The sequence below is a fragment of the Polypterus senegalus genome, chromosome 3, assembly GCF_016835505.1.
Source record: "Polypterus senegalus isolate Bchr_013 chromosome 3, ASM1683550v1, whole genome shotgun sequence".
Classification (NCBI taxonomy): domain Eukaryota; kingdom Metazoa; phylum Chordata; class Cladistia; order Polypteriformes; family Polypteridae; genus Polypterus; species Polypterus senegalus.
Window position 1 is genome coordinate 188,284,982 of NC_053156.1, and position 20,454 is coordinate 188,305,435.

General features: G+C 37.6%; 1 protein-coding gene across 3 annotated transcripts in view; it reads right to left on the reverse strand.

Annotated features, from left to right (window-relative positions):
• The window catches only part of eprs1 (glutamyl-prolyl-tRNA synthetase 1), a 228,993-nt gene that overhangs the window by 9,002 nt on the left and 199,537 nt on the right, over window positions 1–20,454 (reverse strand). For all 3 annotated transcript variants that reach the window (XM_039748322.1, XM_039748323.1, XM_039748321.1), the window contains 4 exons: window positions 14,932–15,105; window positions 14,636–14,796; window positions 12,795–12,873; window positions 3,654–3,718 (listed from right to left, as the gene is read on the reverse strand). In XM_039748322.1, the coding sequence (XP_039604256.1) occupies window positions 3,654–3,718; window positions 12,795–12,873; window positions 14,636–14,796; window positions 14,932–15,105 (479 nt within the window). The remainder of the gene's footprint in view (window positions 1–3,653; window positions 3,719–12,794; window positions 12,874–14,635; window positions 14,797–14,931; window positions 15,106–20,454) is intronic.

The window sequence follows — 20,454 nt, forward strand, 5'->3', positions numbered from 1 at the left end:
TACATAATCATGACAAATTTAAAATACTTTGTGTTTCAATAAAAATATCAAAAATGTGATAAAATAATTTAAAAAAATACGCACTTTTTACTTTTTCTTGGTAATTTCACTATGTTAAACATGATTGCACAGTAATAACATTATGACAGAAAGTTACTGCAAATGTAAGGAAGAAAACTACCTTAAAAAAAATCTTACTTATTTTGTACTAGTCAAATTATTTCCCAAGACAATGGATTAATCTGAAGTACTATGCAAGTAATTGAGTACTTTTCTGTATACAAAATGTGTTTTTTCTCTCATCCTTGGGTTAATATTACTTCACTGAAGCTGCTTACTCTTGGACATACTATAACCTATTCTAAGACCACTTAATCCTGAACAGGGTAACAGGGGAGCTGCAGCCTAACCCAGCAAGCATAAGGAGCAAGGCAGGAATAATCCACTATTAGAGGTGGGTGGAATAGCCAAAAATTTATTCAAGTAAGAGTAGCGTTACTTCAAAATAATATTACTCAAGTAGAAGTAAAAAAAGTAGTCATCCAAAAATTACTCGAGTAAAAAAGTATTTGGTGAAAAGACTACAAGTACTGAGTAACTGTTTGATCATAATACAGGTAAAATTCCATTATAACGAATATCTTTACAACGAAGTATTTTTATGGTCCCGACAGTTTCCCAATATGACGTGAGTCTATAGAAATCTCTTTACTACGAAGTACATTCAGCAGATACTTTCATTATAACGAAATGTCCAAAAGACCTTGAATTGCCTGAATGATTCACCCGCAGAGCTGCTAGTTCTGTGGCCGCAGCTCAGTTGTGCACAATGATTCCCAAACAGAAACATTGTTTTTTTTTTTTCTTTCTTCAAACTTTCCTTGTGCTGTTTTTTTTTGCCCTTTTTGTTTCCTGCGGTTTTCAGTGATACCGTTTGCTTATTTCTCATCAACATTTAAAAACATCCATTGGAATTTAACTCATTGTCACCCTCCTATAGAAATGGCAGACACGAAAAAACAATAACAGTTCATATTAGAAAGAAAACATTACATTTTTGCAGCTCTCGATTGCAGCAAAAAAAAAAACAGAGACTGCCAGTGAATTCAAAATTTCGCCACTGACGCTGTCAATTTTCTTGAAAGACTGAGCAAAAAAAGAAAAATAATCTCAGGTTGCAAACGTATGTGAACTGCTGCATTTGAAGACATCGAAAAAGCAGTTTTTATGTGGTTCAGAGTTGCTTGTTCAAGAAACATTCCTATTAATGCAGCACTCATTCAAGAAAATGTGAGGTTTGTAAACTCTCTTGGGACCTCCCCTAACAGGACGACACGCCGAAGAGCATCACAAAGTCTGATCTCCGCATCTATGGAAGACTGTTTATCTGTTATCAGGGCAACAGCTGGCTCAAAGATATCCTGCGGCTCTCAGCTATGCTGCGTCTCTCCGCCAAAGCAAACAAAAAATATATCGATTGGTGATGCAGCATGACTACTGTGACTGTGTATAGCAGAATGGCAGATCACGCTACAATAAATAAGTGTGTAAATAAGGGTGCCGTTCCTGTTTCAAGCTGAATAAATTTGGTTTTCCTAAAGTAATGAGACTCAGCCTCGTGTTTTGGGGTGCAAGACAGGGACTTATAGCGCGACCCCGATCTTTTATGATTTGCTTCTGTGTCATTTCACTGCAGCACTATGAGCCGGTTTTTGCCCTGCCCCAGCAACGGACAAACAATCTTCCACAGACGCTGCAATCGCACTTCAGGAAAGTGTATTATTGCAAGGAAATGCTGAGAAAAATTCTTGTCAGCACAACTTGTAGGCAAGAGGAGATTAAAATTAACACAAAAGAAGCAAATGAAATGATTGCAAACACCTGGGAGCAAGTTAAAAAAAAGCACTATAGTAACAAATACAGAATCTCATTACAACGGAATTTTCGTTCCAACGAAATATTTTTTAGGTTCCTGGGAGTTCATTGTAATGGAATTTTACCCGTAAATGGTTTATTTTTTACTTCAAAATAATATAAAAAATGAGTAAAAATAAATAACATCTTTACAAAATAAATAAAATAACAAAGTTACAAATCTCAGTTTTTCACAACAAAGCTTTTGAAGCCAATACCTACAGTAGGTAACATGCATGTCTAAACAGTGCAAACTACTTACAGTGACAAGATGTACTGTCAGTGTATTGTATAATACTGCATATTCACTTGCCCTCCAAATAGCACAGCTGATAGAAAATAACATTAGAACAAGGCAGCTTCTGCACGTACAAGAAGTCTCACTTTACCATGACTGTCTGTGTATGTTTGGTTAAAACGTGCTTGTTCGTCACTCAGTGAAGTGATGGTTAAACTTCAGCAGGAGTTGGCTCTCAAGGTTCCTGCAGTGAAGCTGTGACCGTTTAACAGTGATCAGGACCCCTGTATGACTAAAAAGCCTCTCACAGGCTGCAGATGCAGGACGTTTGTGTGTGGTCATGTAACTGCACGGCTACGTCTGATTAGTGAAACAGAGTCATGTGATTATTGTTTCTACGTCTGTTTGGTGAAACGGAGTCATGTGATTATTGTTGCTTCGTCTGATTAGTGAAACAGTCATTCAGTAGATCCACTGGCGACTTCTCTCCGACTAAAATACAGGGTATATAAATGTGTAAATGAAAAAAAAGTAACGAGTCAAAACTTGCCCAATGTAGCGGAGTAAGAGTAGCGTTTCTTCTTCACAAATGTACTCAAGTAAAAGTATGGTGCAGTAAAACTACTAGAAAAAGTACAATTTTTTTTAAAAATGTACTCAAGAAGATGTAACGGAGTAAGTGTAACTCGTTACTACCCACCTCTGTCAACTATCAGGGCACCAGTCCATAGCAGAGTGAACACACACACATATATATATACAAGCACACATCAATTTAGTGTTGCCAGTCCATCTAACCTACAAGTCTTTGGGCTATGGGAGGAAAAAAAGAACACGGACAAAATCCAAGCAGACAAGAGGAGAACAGGCAAATTCCATGCAGGGAGGATCTGGGACATGAACTGTGGACTCTACTGTGAGGTAGCAATGCTCCCACTGCACCACCGTGTGGTCCACTCTTAAACATGCTATATACAATTCCACATTCCTGCCAAAGATCAATTCTTGTTTTTCCTAGTGATTTGCTTTTTTTTAATGGTCACTGCAAAACACAGCATTATATCAAGCTGTATTCTAAAAAATGAAACTGGTAATCAGAAGGAGAAATGGAAATTTCAGGGAATAAACATTCCGACAAGCCTTTGCACTGAGAGGCAACTGTTCTTTATGTTATTTTATTACTTACTAATGCCCTTTATTGCTTTGCTCATACATTACTAATTAATGTTTACTTATTGTTTTATTATTTGCTTTTTTAATGTTTGTAGTTGTTTATTACTATGGATGTTACTAATTGTCTGTTAAATTCTTGAGTGTCATGAAAGGCATCGGATATAAAATGTATCATTATTCTTATTATTAATAATTGGCAAACAGAACTCTGTAAAACAAAGATAAAAAGGCATTTTACTCAATCAGTTTGAACAGTACAATTTAGATACTACCTACAAGAGACATTAAAGACATACTTTCTCTAACTTCTTCTAAACTTTTGACTTACTTTGCTGTTGTTTTCTTGATCCAGTCCTCACACTCAATGTTTCCACAGAATGGTATCTGAACAATCTGCGAAAAAAGACATAACCAAGTTAACAACTATGCTTAAAAAAAGTTTGTATAAAAGAATAATCTCTGCAGGATTATCCTATTAATTTCAACACAAATTCCAGTACAAAATGCTTTCCCACAAATGTTTAACAGTTGAAGTTTAAACAAAATCTTAAAGATGAAGGCTTAAAATAGTCAACATATTTTTAATACTAAAAAAGCACTGGCCAATAAATAAATATTCTGACATGTGCCTAAAATTAGGTGAGGTATATAATATAATTAATGGCAATTCATATATTCTTTCAATGTTAAGTGAACAACTTATTATGTTTCAGAAATTATTTCAAATAATAAAATTTAACATTTGTTAATTACCTAAAACTGGCCTACCTTTGATTTCTGTGTTTGCATGTGAATCATGTATCCATGACTCCAGCAATAATTATCAAAGAAACAAAGAAAGCCTGAATTCATCTATTCCTGGTAACACTTCACCATGATAGTGATATCTTGAGAAGAGCCTTTTTGTTGTCTGTCATACTAAATGCAAAACTATGGGGGACAGGGCTTTTGCAGCTGCTGCTCCTCGTCTGTGGAATTCTTTACCTTATTACATTAAAGAGTCACCTTTAATTGAACTGTTGAACAACTAGATTGAAGGAGCATTTCTATTCTCTTTCTGTGACCTTCAGCGATACTGATGGTTCCCTCCTCTTAGTGATTTGTTTGTTTTCAGTTTACTGCTAGCTGTATTGTGCTTTATAGCACTTTGGCTACAGCATTACTGATGTTTTAAATGTACTATTTAACTGACATAAAACACCTTACAGCACTATGGGCCTTGAGCATTCACTATTCCATATAATTTTCTTCCTTATAATTTCCACAAAACACTTTTGTTAGTGACTGCTGTACAACTCCATTTTATTATAGTGTAATATTATAGTAATCACTTACATGTTCAACACTCATCACTTCCCTTATTTGAAGGCCCCAAAAAGGTGCTTTTTCATTTTTGCCTAATTCTTGAAATATTACTTGTCAACTTAAAAGAACACGTTGATAAAGTTATTAACCATGATACTGCACATTCTTTAAGACTAACATTTTTTCATTAGAAAGCAAGGCTGATTGTATAATATAGACTGGAGTCCTGACAGCTTTATCGTATGAGTGACCATCTTTCAACTTCCTAGTTTTATTTTGGCAGAACTTTAACTGAGACAGACTGCCCAGTAATGACAAGAAACACCACCACAACACCAAATGTTTCCCAAAAGATTAGGGTGCAAGCACACCTGCAAAATACATCTGGCATTATCATACTTTTCTCACACTTGAATGATGAACTCTGTTTAAGATCAGTTTTTGATAGTAGTGTTGCTGCCCCACTCACAAAAGAAGCAAACTTACTTTGTGCATAAAAGTAGTAAAAGAACAATCTAGGGATACAAGCCTTAATCAATATTACTGATAAAAATATGTCAATAAATTTTGTTATCATTAGTAGCTTGTACTCATTAATTAAAAGTTTACTGACGAAAAATAATTTTACACACATTTTCAGATATGGCAGAGACAAAAAACATAAAAGTAGAAAGTCAAAGACTAAAGAAGTCAAAACTGAGCAGCTATTCATACTTTACATGTAGTTAAGATGTCTGTGTCATGTGAGAACTGTGAATGGAGTGCAACTTTGAGGTGGGAGCACCAGAAAATAAAACACTACGGATTAAACGTGCTCTCTCTCACCCTCACATGTGGGCAGAGGTGGAGAAAGCACTAAATAAAATTTACTTAAATAGAAGCATTGCTAGGTAGACAAAAAATTACTGAAGTAACAATTTCCAACATAGCCACTACTCTAGTAAAAGGTAAAAAAACCAAAAAAAATGGTGGTGTGAAAAAACAAGTAAAAGTACGATCAAGGTGCTTTAAAAAAAAATCGGCCAAGTATTTTCAAATCATGCAATGCATTTGAAACCATAAACAAATACTGTATACATAGTAATAGGAAGATGCAATGAGGTAGAACACCAATTAAAAAAATGCCACTTGTCATTCCAGCTTATTTTTTGGACAACTGTTCATAACAAGAAGTGATTGTCAGAAATGTACTGTAGAATTGTTGAGTGCTATTATCTGATGTTTTTAATCATGTATGCTGTATTTTGAACACCCTGCAAGTTATTTAAAAAATCAGCTTATTTTTATGTGTTTTTGAATGCAGGTAACTTAACAACTTTTGGGGTAGAGTTTAAACAACATAATGAAGCTGATTTGTCTTATGTTCTTGAGACTGAACACCTCTTCTAAATGTGATCAGTGATGTATAGTACTGTCTCTTATATATATACTAGCAAAATACCCGCGCTTCGCAGCGGAGAAGTAGTGTGTTAAAGAAGCAATGAAAAGAAAAGGAAACATTTTGAAAATAACGTAACCTGATTGTCAATGTAATTGTTTTGTCACTGTTGTGAGTGATGAGTGTTGTTGTCATATATATATATATATATATATATATATATATATATATTTACACACACACACACACACACATAAACATATATATATACATATCCATACATATACACATATATACATACATATATATCTACATATATACACACACAAATACATATATATACACACAAATACATATATATATATATATATATATATATATATATATATATATATATATATATACATATATACATACATACACACACACACACATATATAAACATATATATACATATACATACTGTATCTACATATATACACACACAGCTATTTCGTATCAGTGCAATACGCTGTTTGTTAAAACGGTTGACTCCCGCTCTTACGTGCAATAACAAATCAAATCATTCAGTTGTCTTTGCTCATATGTCATTTTAGAGCTGGACGACTGGCATCTTTTTTGGCCACAAGTTCGTTTCTGTTTGGTGTGAGGTTCTGTGTTGTGGAGATTCTCAGGATGGATTGCAGGTGCTCATCAGTGAGGCGACTCCTGTGTGCTGTTTTGTTAGTCTTTATCACTGAGAAGAGCTTCTCACACAGATATGTGCTACCAAACATGCACAAGGTTCGAGCCGCATGTAGACGGACTTTTTTTGTTCTTCAAAGTCACCAAAGAGCCGTGCAAACTCAGTGCGCAATAACTCTAGCTTCGCAATAACTTGCAGCATCATAAGGTAGATTTGATTAACGCGGTAAGTGTTCGGCAAGGCAGCTGAAGCGCTGCATTATGGGATCTGTAGTTTATTGTGTTACCAGCGCTTCATATACCCGGGCTTTAATAACAATAATACAGTATATAAAATGATCTCGGGCGGATATAATTACACGCTGGGCGGATGTGGCCCATGCCCTTGAGTTTGACACATATGGACTAAATAGAACTTGAAAAGATATATTTTTTCAAATGTGATCGCGCAATTCAGATAGAGACTCAATGAGTCATCCTCCCCTCGCTCTTACTTTTTTACCGTTCATCTAATGAATACACTGAGTATGGCTTTACCAAAACAATCATTGATGGCGAATAAAGTATCCATTATTCGAGTATGTAGAGCGGGATATATATATATACATATATATATATATACCCGCGTATCGCAGCGGAGAAGTAGTGTGTTAAAAAGGTAGAAAAGAAAAGGGAACATTTTAAAAATAACGTAACATGACTGTCAATATACAGTATTTGTTTTGTGAGTGTTACTGAGTGTTGCTGTCATCAAGGATTTGATTATCATTATTTCTTTCAATCAGGTTCGTATTTGTAGGATGTGTTGTGTTCAAGTTACATTCCGTGTTTGTCAATCGTTGTAAAGATGACAGGTTTCATTCATCGATTCGTTTCTTACTGCATCAATAAACAGCTCGTCTTCTTCTTTATCTGAGACCTGACACACTGCATGCATGGGTTTTTTTTACACTGTCTTCCTTTAGCGGGACATTGACTTTTTCCACCGTATGCTTTGTTTCCACAGTAGCTGCATTTATGAATATACTTATCAGACGCTTCATATTTTTTGCTGCCTTTTCAATTGTGTAATTCGGTTTTTGTTCAGCGCTCTTTGGAACTGTTGCTTTTTATCTGTGCACTGCGTCAGTTCACGTGAGCCACTCGGTGTACTTGCATCGACGGTTCCCAGCTGTGCTGGTGCCATCTCGTGCTATGTCCATAGCTTTATTTAATGTTACCTTAGTCCTGGCACTTAAAACTTTCTCTCGCAGTTTCGCTGAGTTTGTGTCAAACACCCCCCTGACCATCTCATCTTCCTCTCCATAAGCACAGTCCTTCACCCGTGAATATTTACCCGTGGCAGTTTGCTATTGGATTGCCGCTGACGGACGGCCTTATATGGGCAGGCACTAAATTACAAACGCCAGCGCAGCCTGTCTATGAACTTAATTTAAAGTGTAGGTTTACATCGTGCTTTGTTTCAAGTAGCAGAACTCATGAATATGGTTGTATATGTCACTCGCCGCTTCTTATTGTTTAGCTGCCTTCTCAATTATATAATGCATGTTTTCTTAAGCGCTTTTTTGAGGTCTTTCTGGTTTTCTATGTACTGCGTGATTACGTGGGAGGCGTGATGATGTCACACTAAACTCCCCCCCGGCGTTGAAGCTCATCTCCATTACAGTAAATGGAGAAAACTGCTTCCAGTTATGACCATTACGCGTAAAATTTCGATATAAAACCTGCCCAACTTTTGTAAGGAAGCTGTAAGGAATGAACCTGCCAAATTTCAGCCTTCCACCCACACGGGAAGTTGGAGAATTAGTGATGAGTCAGTGAGTGAGTGAGTGAGTGAGTGAGGGCTTTGCCTTTTATTAGTATAGATAGATATATATATATATATATATATATATATATATATATATATATATATATATATATATATATATATATATATATACAGTATACTAGCAAAATATCCACGCTTCGCAGCGGAGTAGTGTGTTAAAGAAGTTAAGAAAAAGAAAAGGAAACATTTTAAAAATAACATAACCAGCGGTAAAGCTAGGAAGACTCCGTAAGTAAGGACGGTTGGGTGCACATAGAAGGGGTGCTAACCTAAAAGGGATATTCGGAGCTCACAGCTTTACTTGTCTGTTGTGAAGCGGGCGTCAGCCATGGATGGATGCTAACGGCGAGTCACCCGGGTGAGACGGACTTCATTCTTCAATAAAGGAACTGTTGTCGAGCCGCTTCTTTACATGTAAATTAAGTAAACATGTCTGCGTGCACATCAGGATTGGTCGCTGGATTTACTGCAGACTTCCCAGGCCGTGTGATTATAAACTTTTAAAAGAAAGTTCAGATAAAGGACTGGGGAACGTGTGGGGATTGTATGTGTCTGGGTGTCTAATTTATATGTGTATATAGTTGTAATATAGGTTAGGTAAATGTGAATATATTTGCGGCGTTTATAAATAAGATATTCTTTCCGTTTCTTTACCTTGCTTTTTTTCTTTCCTGCTTTCTTGCATTCTGTCATTTTCGGCAGCGTCTCTATGAAGTTGTGGATTTGCCTGCGAGTATTTAGTGACAGTGTGTCTATTAACTTGTGGATTTTTCTGCGAGTATTTAGCGACAGCATCCTGAAGTTTCCATCTAGCTGCATCAGAAAATGTACCACGGCGTCTGACACGCCTCCTTTTTACTGTTTCCTCACAGCTTGGATTGCTGCTGACGGAGGGTCTTATATGGGCAGGCAGTCAATTACGTGGGAGGCGTGGGGATGGAGGACGCAATATAGGCAGGCAGCCAACTATGTGGGAGGCGTGGTGATGGGGGACGCAACTCCGCATCAGAGACCGAGCTACAAGCTAGGGCAGTATATATGTACGTAAGTAGGATTCAGTTATGACCGCTACATGTAGAATTTCGAAATGACACCTGCTTAACTTTTGTAAGTAACCAATAAGGAATGAGCCTGCCAAATTTCAGCCTTCTACCTACACGGGAAGTTGGAGAATTAGTGATGAGTGAATCAGTCAGTCAGGGCTTTGCCTTTTATTAATATAGATATACTAGCCTTCCCCTGCGGCTCTGCCTGCGTAGTAGTAAAACAGGACATTGAGGAGAGCCCTGCCAGGCTCCCTACTCCTGAGGTCACATTTCCACCTCCCCTCGGCCAGCAATCTCGCCTCTGTCTCGGATTATCGCAAATATATTGGTCCTACAAGCGAACTACGATTCTAAGCGCGACGAGAGAAGTTGCAAAATCAACCAGAATGTTAAAGCAAATTATAAAAAAAAACCTGACCTAAATCTGTCAAGTAGTTGTGTTGTAAAAAAAAAGCGGACAGACGTTTTATTTTTATATATAAGTATGTAAACACACACACACTGACACACACCAACACTCATATACTATATTTAAACATACACTGTCTGAATAAACCAATAAACCTTATCAAGAATTTATACATGTGATATATATCTGTATACTTTCTCCCTTACTTGATCAGACATGGAAAATGCCACAATTTTCAGAATCAGCAATAGATGAGAGATTTACTTGCACCAAATGTAAGTTTAATTTCAATATATTTGTGTATTTTTCTTATTTCACTGGACTGCTGACATGCCTAGTCTCGACACTGGTGTTCTTCCAGTGCAACTGTGGTGTTTTATTAATTGTGGTGCAAAAGAAAGGATGACTACTGTGTTAAGGGCATCTACAGTGGGGAACAGGGGTGGAGAGCACCGGGTGAGGGCTACAGGAGTCTTATAATCAAGTTATGTCTCATGCTTGCACACATAGTAAATTTTCCAATTTGGGCAAATGACCGGGGGATAGGGATGTTAGGTTTCCGTCAATTGATGTTTTCATCTGGAATGAAAGCCAGTAACGAGGTGGTCAGTTTAGACAAAAGAAAGATTGGAACCACTTAGGTCAGGTATACTGGGCAAAGTGTGTACAACACCAGAGGTGAGGTAGAGTGACTTTTGCAAAGTTACATTGCTGTAACTATTTTCCTTTAGAAAGAGAAGCAGATAGCAAGAATGTTTTCCCCCCAGATTATAAGGACTGACCACATACAGTGAACCCTTGTTTATCACGGTTAATCCGTTCCAGACTCTACCGTGATAAATTAATTTTCGCAAAGTAGGACTCTTTATTTATAAATCGAATATTTGTGCAGTTAGAGTATAGAAAAACCTGTTTATGACCTTCTAAATACGTTTTTTTAACATTATTAGAGCCCTCTAGACATGAAATAACACCATTTAGTCACCATTACACTCTATTACCCAATATATTAGACAAAATAAGAGAAAATAAGACATATTAGACGGTACAAATATCTTACTAGGCGCACTCGCCTTTTAAGGCGACCGACTTTTATCCTCAATTTTTGTGCGCTCCATGTGTACATCAGGCATGCAAGTGTAGGGAATGAGAACATCAAAGTGTCCATTCATAACATCTCCCGAAAACCTAAGTTTTTTTTATCCCCTCAAGTGCCTGTCCAAAGTCTTACAATGTCAGCCCGAATCTGTACCGCTAAAGACGGAGTTTCATGCACTAAATAAGCTATAGATGAGAATAAGCAAGAACCATCTCCCCTGATATTTACTACGCGGTGAGGCATTTATACTCCATCAACATTAATTATTTCCAGAGACATAATTTTGTCTATTTTTCCAGTGCATCACGCACAAAAGCAAGGGAACGATGAAAGCACCCGAACTCTGCTCACATCGCGTCGCTTCGTACCTCAAGCCACAAGTAGTAAGTCTGTAATAAGCGGAATACCGCTACGCTTTGCACTCACGGGACAGAAGGACAATCCCGAACGCTTTTATATAGTAGATTATTGTACTGTACATGTACATTTAATTGCACACAAACACACACAGTTCTTACACACAACCACTAACCTATGAAGGCACGATCTCAGTAGGAGAGTCTTCAGAGGTGGTGCAGTATCTTCTACTAGGAGTAGGCAGTGGGTGTCTGGGTGCGCGGCTGAAGAACATATTGATAGGCAGTTGCTGGCGCTGTCTTTTCATATGCGTGAGGAGGCTTTTGTAGGGTACTGCCATCTTTAATCATGTCCAAGAGTTTCACCTTCTCCTGGATAGTAAGCAACTTCCTCTGGCGTTTAGTTTTATTGTCAGAAGGTTTAGAAAAAGCAGCACGTTTAGGAGCCATCGTAGGGCTTAGATAAAAGTTCTAAGAAAGCACATGCATACTGACGTAAGCGTGTATGAGAAAAAAAATCACGAAAGAGTGAAGCCACGAAAATCAAAGCGTGATATAGCGAGGGATCACTGTACAGCCCTTCAAAACAGGATTTTTTTTTACGATTTTGCAAAGATGTTGAATTATTTTTAATGAACATTTTATGATACATAGTTTATTTATATCACTTATTTATTGAAGATTTATATTAAGTGCACTTTTTGGTATTGTTTTAAAATGAATAGTGCAACAAGTGCCTAAGGTAAGAACCTCAGAGCATGACATGGTATCTTACTGGTAGGAGAAATTACATTTTTTTAAGTATTTTCATCATGGCATCTTCAATATTATTATTATTACTAAAATGTTCCGAAACATCATGCTATAATTTGAAGTCCCTTTTGTCCATCCCAAGTCCCTTGTACTTTGTGCAGATTTTATGGTTCAGATTTTTTTTCATTTTTTACATTTGTATAGTATACATCTTTGGTCAACAATCGGACAAAGCAAGCACATAAGATTAACAAATTCTCATTTAACATGCACAATATTCCTGCATGTATGGTTTGGTTTATACTTAATGCCAAAAATGACTAGGTATACTTCTGTAAATCATAAAAAGAATGAATAGAATGGGAAAAAAAATTCATCATAAACTGAAAACACCAATGTTCCCCGTGCAATCTGTAAAAACTTATTCAGTAATATGAACAAGTTGTCTGCAAATGGTATTTTTTTCTATTAAAGGGCTAATTTAAAATGTGTTTTAAAAGTTGCATCTAGAACTACTATGAAATTAAATGAAACCAAGCACCATAGACTCCTCAAATTTAAATGATGAGAAAAACAATAAAAAATAAAAGCAATGTATCATTGCTTACCTTGCCTTGATCCAGCTCCTTCTGGAACTCTTCCATTGAGTCAGCAGCAACCATGTGAGTCTTTAAATCATTAGATGCCCTAAACAATTGCAACAGATAACCAACTCAGTAGGCCAGTTTAAAACATTTGTCTGAACATTTACATATTTTAAACAATTGTTTAGTTATTTGGAACAAGAGAAAGATGAATGACAAAATATCAGAAAGATTTAGTGAGGAGATGATAGGTGTTGTGGGGCGGAGAACAGACTGTGGTGTTTGGGAACTTGGAGTATGATTAGGTAACGAGGCGCACTAAGGTGAAGGGAATGAGGCAAAGTCGGAGGCCAAAGACGACATGGTTGGAGGAGGTACTAAGATGATTTGGAAAGAATGGGATTGTAGGATAAGAATGGGCAATCCAGCCAAGGAGCAGCATGGTTTATTACATGGACAGGAAGCCAGACTGGAAAGATGAATGGATTGGCTGGCGGGGCAAGAAAATAACTTTGTGCCCAGCCAGTACTGAACATGGGATGGACCAACAGAAGCCGGAAGTCAGGAGCAGTTAAATTCCCTATACGTCAGGTGGCAGTGGTCCTCGCATGGGAATGCAGATGAGACACCCACTGGATTGACTGGGATATGGAATGTGGAAGTGCAGCCTGGTAGGGGTCACTACATTCCAATAGAGCAGGGGTTCTCAAACTCAATCCTGGGGGACCCCTGTGGCTGCAGGTTTTTGTTCCAACCAGCCTCTGTTTTTAATGTGACACCTGGGCTAATTAAGTGAACTGTTGTTTCCCAGATTCCCTGTTTTGGGAACTATATATAAATTATAAAACAAAGTTTGGTATATTAAAAAAAAAAAAAAAAAGTATTAAAGTGTACTAAGTAGTTATATGTATTTTTTTCTTAACAGTATTTTCATCTTGATTGTCATTCTACTTTTCTAGGTGTTCTAATTGTTTAATTAATCCGTTATTTACTACTTTGTGGGGCTGATGCTAAAATAGTTGCAGCCTTTCATGATTGAGCGTTCTTTGCTTGGGTTTCTGCTCTGCTCGTTTTTAATTGTCATTATTAAGATTCAATGAAGAGAGCAAACTGCACAGAGAAAGAGCGAAATATAATAAAAAGAGAGTTAAGCATTTAAATGCATAGCAAAAACAGAAATATTTCTAAGTTTCTTATAAATGTAAAAATCATGCTGCTGTGCTTTTCTGAATGTAGAATAAAAGATAAATAATACCAGAAAATTAAATGAGATCAGTGCTATCAGGTGTTGTCACTGATTAGGAATCTGGTTGGAACAAAAACCTGCAGCCACGGGGGTCCCCCAGGATCGAGTTTGAGAACCCCTGCAATAGAGGGTGCTGTCAGGGGAGGACTTTCCTATTTTCATTAGGACCCAGATGTGGTTTCCAGAAGACCTGGGATGGCCCAGGAAGCAGCCAGGTCTGGCATAAAAGGAAGCCCGCTGCCACACATGGATGAGTGGAGTGACAGCAGGCAACATTCAACAGAACAAAAAAAGAAGAAAGAATTGGTTATTTACTATTAATTTATTGTATAATTGAGGCTTACATATGGAGAGAACTGTGGAAAGTGCCTTGGGAGATAATAAAAAGCCTATTTTATTTTACCAACGCGTGGTGTATTGCTGGGTTTTTGGTTTGGGGCTCTCTGGCGCATCCTTGTGGTCACAGGGTCTAACTGAAAAAAGAGCTGAAGGTCAACCAGTTAGCCTAAAAAATGGCTATTAAACTGGTGATGATGTCTTTAATACTAAAATACATGATTTTCAATATGCTACAGTGGAATGCTAGGCAATGGACAATTGACTTTAGAATATTTTCTACCTAGTGAAAAGATGTGACTGAATATCTTCTAGTAGATCCTTAATTGTTTTTATAGCTTCTCCTTCCTTCACAACGATTTTTTCACCAGTGTCTCTCCGTACTGCCACAAACTGCCCATTCTTCATGTCACGAGGGCCAACCTCTACACGAACTGGAACTCCCTATATAAAAAAAAAAAAAAAAATCATTAGGTTGGTTTGAATATAGTTTTGATATCCAATTACATTAACTGAAATGCCAAAATGCAACATACAGTAATAGCAAAAAGATAAAAATGCAGCATCAAGAATGTTTACCTTGAGCTCCCAATGATTAAATTTCCAGCCAGGGGAGTAGTTATCCCGAATATCAGATCTCACACGGATACCAGCTTTGCAGAATGTGTTCAGATATTGGGTACATTTAGAAAAAAGAGCATCTTTCACCTCCTCAGGTAATGAAACTGTAATGCCACATGGTATGATGATAATCTGTTTAATACAGAAGATAAGATTCAAATAAAATGGGACAAAACAAAACATAACTTAACTATCTCTGCAAAAAAGTACACAATGCCATTGTCACCAACTGTCAATCAGCTTAATTGAAAAATCCTTCAGAAAATCATGTAGAAATCTGAACTTTTCATCCAAGGCAAGTAATGTGTAAATCTGTATAAAATAAACTCTGTATATATTTAAATTAAAAGCAGTTAGGAGACTCAGGTTCACTTCCCAGGTCCTCCCTGCGTGGAGTTTGCATGTTCTCCCTGTGTCTGCATTGGTTTTCCTCCGGGTGCTCTGGTTTCTTGCCACAGTCCAAAGACATGCAGGTTAGGTGGATTGGCGATCCTAAATTGTCCCTAGTGTGTGCTTAGTGTGTGGGTGTGTGTGTGTGTGTGTGTGCACTGCAGTGGGCTGGTGCCCTGCCCTGCTTGGGGTTTGTATCCTGCCTTGCGCCCAGTGTTGGCTGGTATTGGCTCCAGCAGACCCCCACCGTGACCCTGTAGTTAGGATAGAGCGGGTTGGATAATGGATGGATAGATGGATTTAGAAAAGCAGACAACAGTAAACAGATCCAATGTGTAAGTCTCAAAAAATGCAAAATCAAAGTACAAAAATCACTGCAACCATTTCTGTAATGTGCCTTTGTAGATTACAACTACATTTAGAATAAAATGATGCAAAATGTAAATCATGCTTTTGACATAACAGGGAGAAAAATGAAAATGTATGACTATGGACAATATTGTTGTACTTTGGTATATACTGCAGCACAATGATAACTATTTGTAGAATGTTTGCAAGATAGACCTCAAAATCTATACTAATAAAAGGCAAAGCCCTCACTGACTGACACTCACTCACTACTAATTCTACAACTTCCCGTGTAGGTAGAAGGCTGAAATTTGGCAGTCTCATTCCTTACAGCTTACTTACAAAAGTTGGGCAGGTTTCATTTCGAAATTCTACGCGTAACGGTCATAACTGGAACCTATTTTTTCATCCAAATACTATAATAGACTTCTGCTCGATGCCCGTCGGAGGCAGAGTTACGCCTCCCACGTAATTTAGTGCCTGCCCATATAAGTCCGTCTGTCAGCGGCAATCCAATAGAAACACTGCCGCTAAATATTCACGGGTGAAGGACTGTGCTTATGCAGAGGAAGATAAGATGGTCAGGGTGGTGTTTGGTACAAACTCAGCGAAACTGTGAGAGAAACTTTATGCATATACACCAAGCGGCTCACATGAAATGACGCAGTGCACAGACAAAAAGCAACAGTTCCAAAGAGTGCTGAACAAAATCCGAATTACACAATTGAGAAGGCAGCAAAAAAATATGAAGCGTGTGATACATACAAGCATATTCATAAGTGCAGCTACTGCGGAAACAAAGCACACGGTGGAAAAGTCAATGTCCGCTAAAGGAAGACAGTGTAAAAAACGTGCATGCAGTATGCCATGTCTCAGATAAATTGGAAGAACAGCTGTTTATTGATGCAGTAAGAAACGAATCGATGAATGAAACCTGTTATCTTTACAACGATTGACAAACACGGAATATAACTTGAACACAGCACATCCTACAAATATGAACCTGATTGAAAGAAATAATGATAATCAAATCCTTGATGACAGCAACGCTCATAACACTCACAAAACAATTACTGTATATTGACAATCATGTTACGTTATTTTTAAAATGTTCCCTTTTCTTTTTCATAACTTTTTTAACACACTACTTATCCGCTGCGAAGCGCGGGTATATATATATATATATATATATATATATATATATATATATATATATATATATACTCTCAAATAGACAAACCACACGCCGTGGTGCAATGGTAGAGGCTTCGCCTCTAACACCGACGTCCGATTCCCGAGAGGGGGTGCACTGAGTATGTACGCCCGCGTCCGGATTCATTTTACCCTCGCATCCCCTTGGTTTGACACGTATGAAAAAATATGCGTTTAACGCAGAAAGACAGATCACCAATTGAAGCTTTATGAATAATGGATACAAAGCGTGTTCCTGAGACTGATCGGAGGCAAATTTCATTTCAAAAGACGGAAGCCTTGATAAAAAAAAGAGTGGTTTTGTGCAAACTGTCCAAATATGAACCTGATTAAAAGAAATTATAATCAAATCCTTGATGACAGCAACACTCATAACGGTCACAAAACTATTACATTCACAATCATGTTATGTTATTTTTAAAATGTTTCCTTTTCTTAGCACAAGCACAGCTGAGAAGCTTCGCTGCATGTACTCCATAACGCATTAAAAAAAATAACGCATTTAATCACACTTTCAATTCCAAACAAAGGGGAACTTTTGTCAATGAATGATTTCCTGGTACATCGATTACATTGATGCATACATCAGAGCTACAAAAATGTTGAGTCGTAATAAAGCACGTTCCTACGACTGATCGGAGGAAAATTTCATTTCAAAAGACTACTCGACGGAAGCCTTGATAAAAGCATGGTTTTGTGCACACTGAAAAGCAAGCAAAATTAGATGCATTACAGAAAGCGAACTTTGTGGCTCTTACTAGGGATCATTGGACTTCCGTGACCGTTAGTCATTCTAATTACATCTAATTACAAAATGTTCAATGATCACACTGTTTTAGCCTAATGTACAAAATAATTTGGGCTAAGGTTACTAAGAGTTTAAAGGTGAAGCTGGTCAAATTACCTTTTATATTTCTGCCTTATTTTTTTTAAGAAGAAAAACTGCACTTTATGTTGAAATTTTTATTATTATTTAAAGACAATACCATTCTGAAAATGTACTTAAAGTACTTAAAATACCACTTTATTTTTAAGTCTGCCCAATTTAAGCCAGGGAAGATATTTTTGTTTCTGTTTTGAATTGAAATGCAGTTAAAAAGCATTTTTTTTTTCAGGAATTAAAAGAGCTTGAGTTTACAATATTCATGTCCATGTCTATTATTTGATTCTGTCGCCCACTAAAACCCTTTTAAATTAAAAAAAAACATTTGCGATTTGGGGCAAATTTTCATGTGTGATTACATACGATTAATCATGATTAATTATTACACAGCCTCTAATTAATTAGATTAATTTTTTTAATCGACTCCCACCCCTAATATATATATGTAGATAGGCTGAGAGAGGCTGGACTGAGGGCTTGTAGGCCTGTTGTAAGGCAGGTCCTTACCAGACATCACCAGCAACAACGCCGTCTATGGGCACAAATCCACCTTCGCTGGACCAGACAGGAGTGGCAAAAAGTGCTCTTCACTGATGAATCACGGTTTTGTCTCACCAGGGCAGATGGACGGATTCGTGTTTATCGTCGAAGGAATGAGCGTTACACCGAGACATGTACCCTGGAGCGGGATCGATTTGAATCGATGGCTAGGGCAATTCCCCCCAGAAATGTCCAGGAACTTGCAGGTGCCTTGGTGGAAGAGTGGGGTAACATCTCACAGCAAGAACTGACAAATCGGGTCCAGTCCATGAGGAGGAGATGCACTGCAGCACTTCAAGCAGCTGGTGGCCACACCAGATACTGACTGGTACTTTTGATTTTGAGCCTCCCTTCATTCAGGGACACATTGTGAAACATTTTTAATTTATGTCTTATGGTGTTGACTCTTTTAGTGTTCATACAAATATTTACACATTAAGTTTACTGAAAGTAAAAACAGTTGAAAGTCAGAGGGCGTTTAATTTTTTGCTGAGTATATATATATATATATATATATATATATATATATATATACAGTCATGTGAAAACATTAGGACACCCTTTGAAAGCATGTGGTTTTTGTAACATTTTTAATAAATGGTTATTTCATCTCCGTTTCAACAATACAGAGATTAAAGTAATCCAACTAAACAAAGAAAACTGAAGAAAAGTCTTTTCAAGATCTTCTGTAAATGTCATTCTACAAAAATGCCTATTCTAACTGAGGAAAAAGATAGGACACCCTTGCCCCTAATAGCGAGTGTTACCTCCTTTGGCTGAAATAACTGCAGTGAGGCGGTTCTTGTAGCCATCTACCAGTCTTCGACATCGGTCTGAGGAAATTTTACCCCACTCCTCAATGCAGAACTTTTTCAGCTGTGAGATGTTTGAGGGTTTCTTGCACGCAGCCCTTTTCAAGTCACCCACAGCATCTCAATGGGATTCAAATCTGGACTTTGACTTGGCCATTCCAGGACTCTCCATTTCTTCTTTTTCAGCCAATCTTTGGTTGATTTACTAGTATGTTTTGGGTCATTGTCATGTTGCATGGTCCAGTTCCGCTTCAGCTTTAATTTTCTAACTGATGGTCTCACATGTTCTTCAAGCACCTTCTGATACACAGTAGAATTCATCGTGGATTCTATGATGGTGAGCTGACCAGGTCCTGCTGCAGCAAAGCAGCCCCAAACCATGACACTTCCACCTCCATGCTTCACAGTTGGTATGAGGTTCTTTTCTTGGAATGCTGTGTTTGGTTTACGCCAAACATGTCCTCTGCTGTTGTGTCCAAATAATTCAATTTTGGACTCATCTGTCCAAAGAACATTATTCCAGAAGTCCTGGTCTTTGTCAACTTTATCTCTGGCAAATGTCAGTCTGGCCTCGATGTTTCTCTTGGAAAGCAAAGGTTTCCTCCTTGCACACCTCCCATGCAAGTTAAACTTGTACAGTCTCTTTCTGATTGTAGAGGCATGTACTTCTACATCAACAGTAGCCAGAGCCTGCTGTAGTTCTCGAGATGACACTTTAGGGTTTTGGAGACCTCTTTTAGCATCTTGCGGTCTGCTCTTGGGGTGAACTTGCTGGGGCGACCAGTCCTGGGCATGTTGGCAGTTGTTTTGAAAGCCCTCCACTTGTAGACTATCTTCCGGACAGTGGAATGGCTGATTTCAAAATCTTTGAGATCTTTTAAATCCCTTCCCAGACTCATAGGCTGCTACAATCTGTTTTCTGAAGTCCTCTGACAGCTCTTTTGTTCTCACCATGGTGCTCACTCTCACTTCAACAGTCAGGAGCACACCAAACTAAATGTCTGAGGTTTAAATAGGGCAAGCCTCATTCAACATGCAGAGTAACGATCTACTAATTATGTGCACCTGGTGTGATATACCTGTGTGAGATCTGAGCCAATTTAAGAGGGAATACATGTGAGGGTGTCCTATCTTTTCCTCGGTTAGAATAGGCATTTTTGTAGAATGACATTTACAGAAGATCTTGAAAAGACTTTTCTTCAGTTTTCTTTGTTTAGTTGGATTACTTTAATCTCTCTGTATTGTTGAAACGGAGATGAAATAACCATTTATTAAAAATGTTACAAAAACCACATG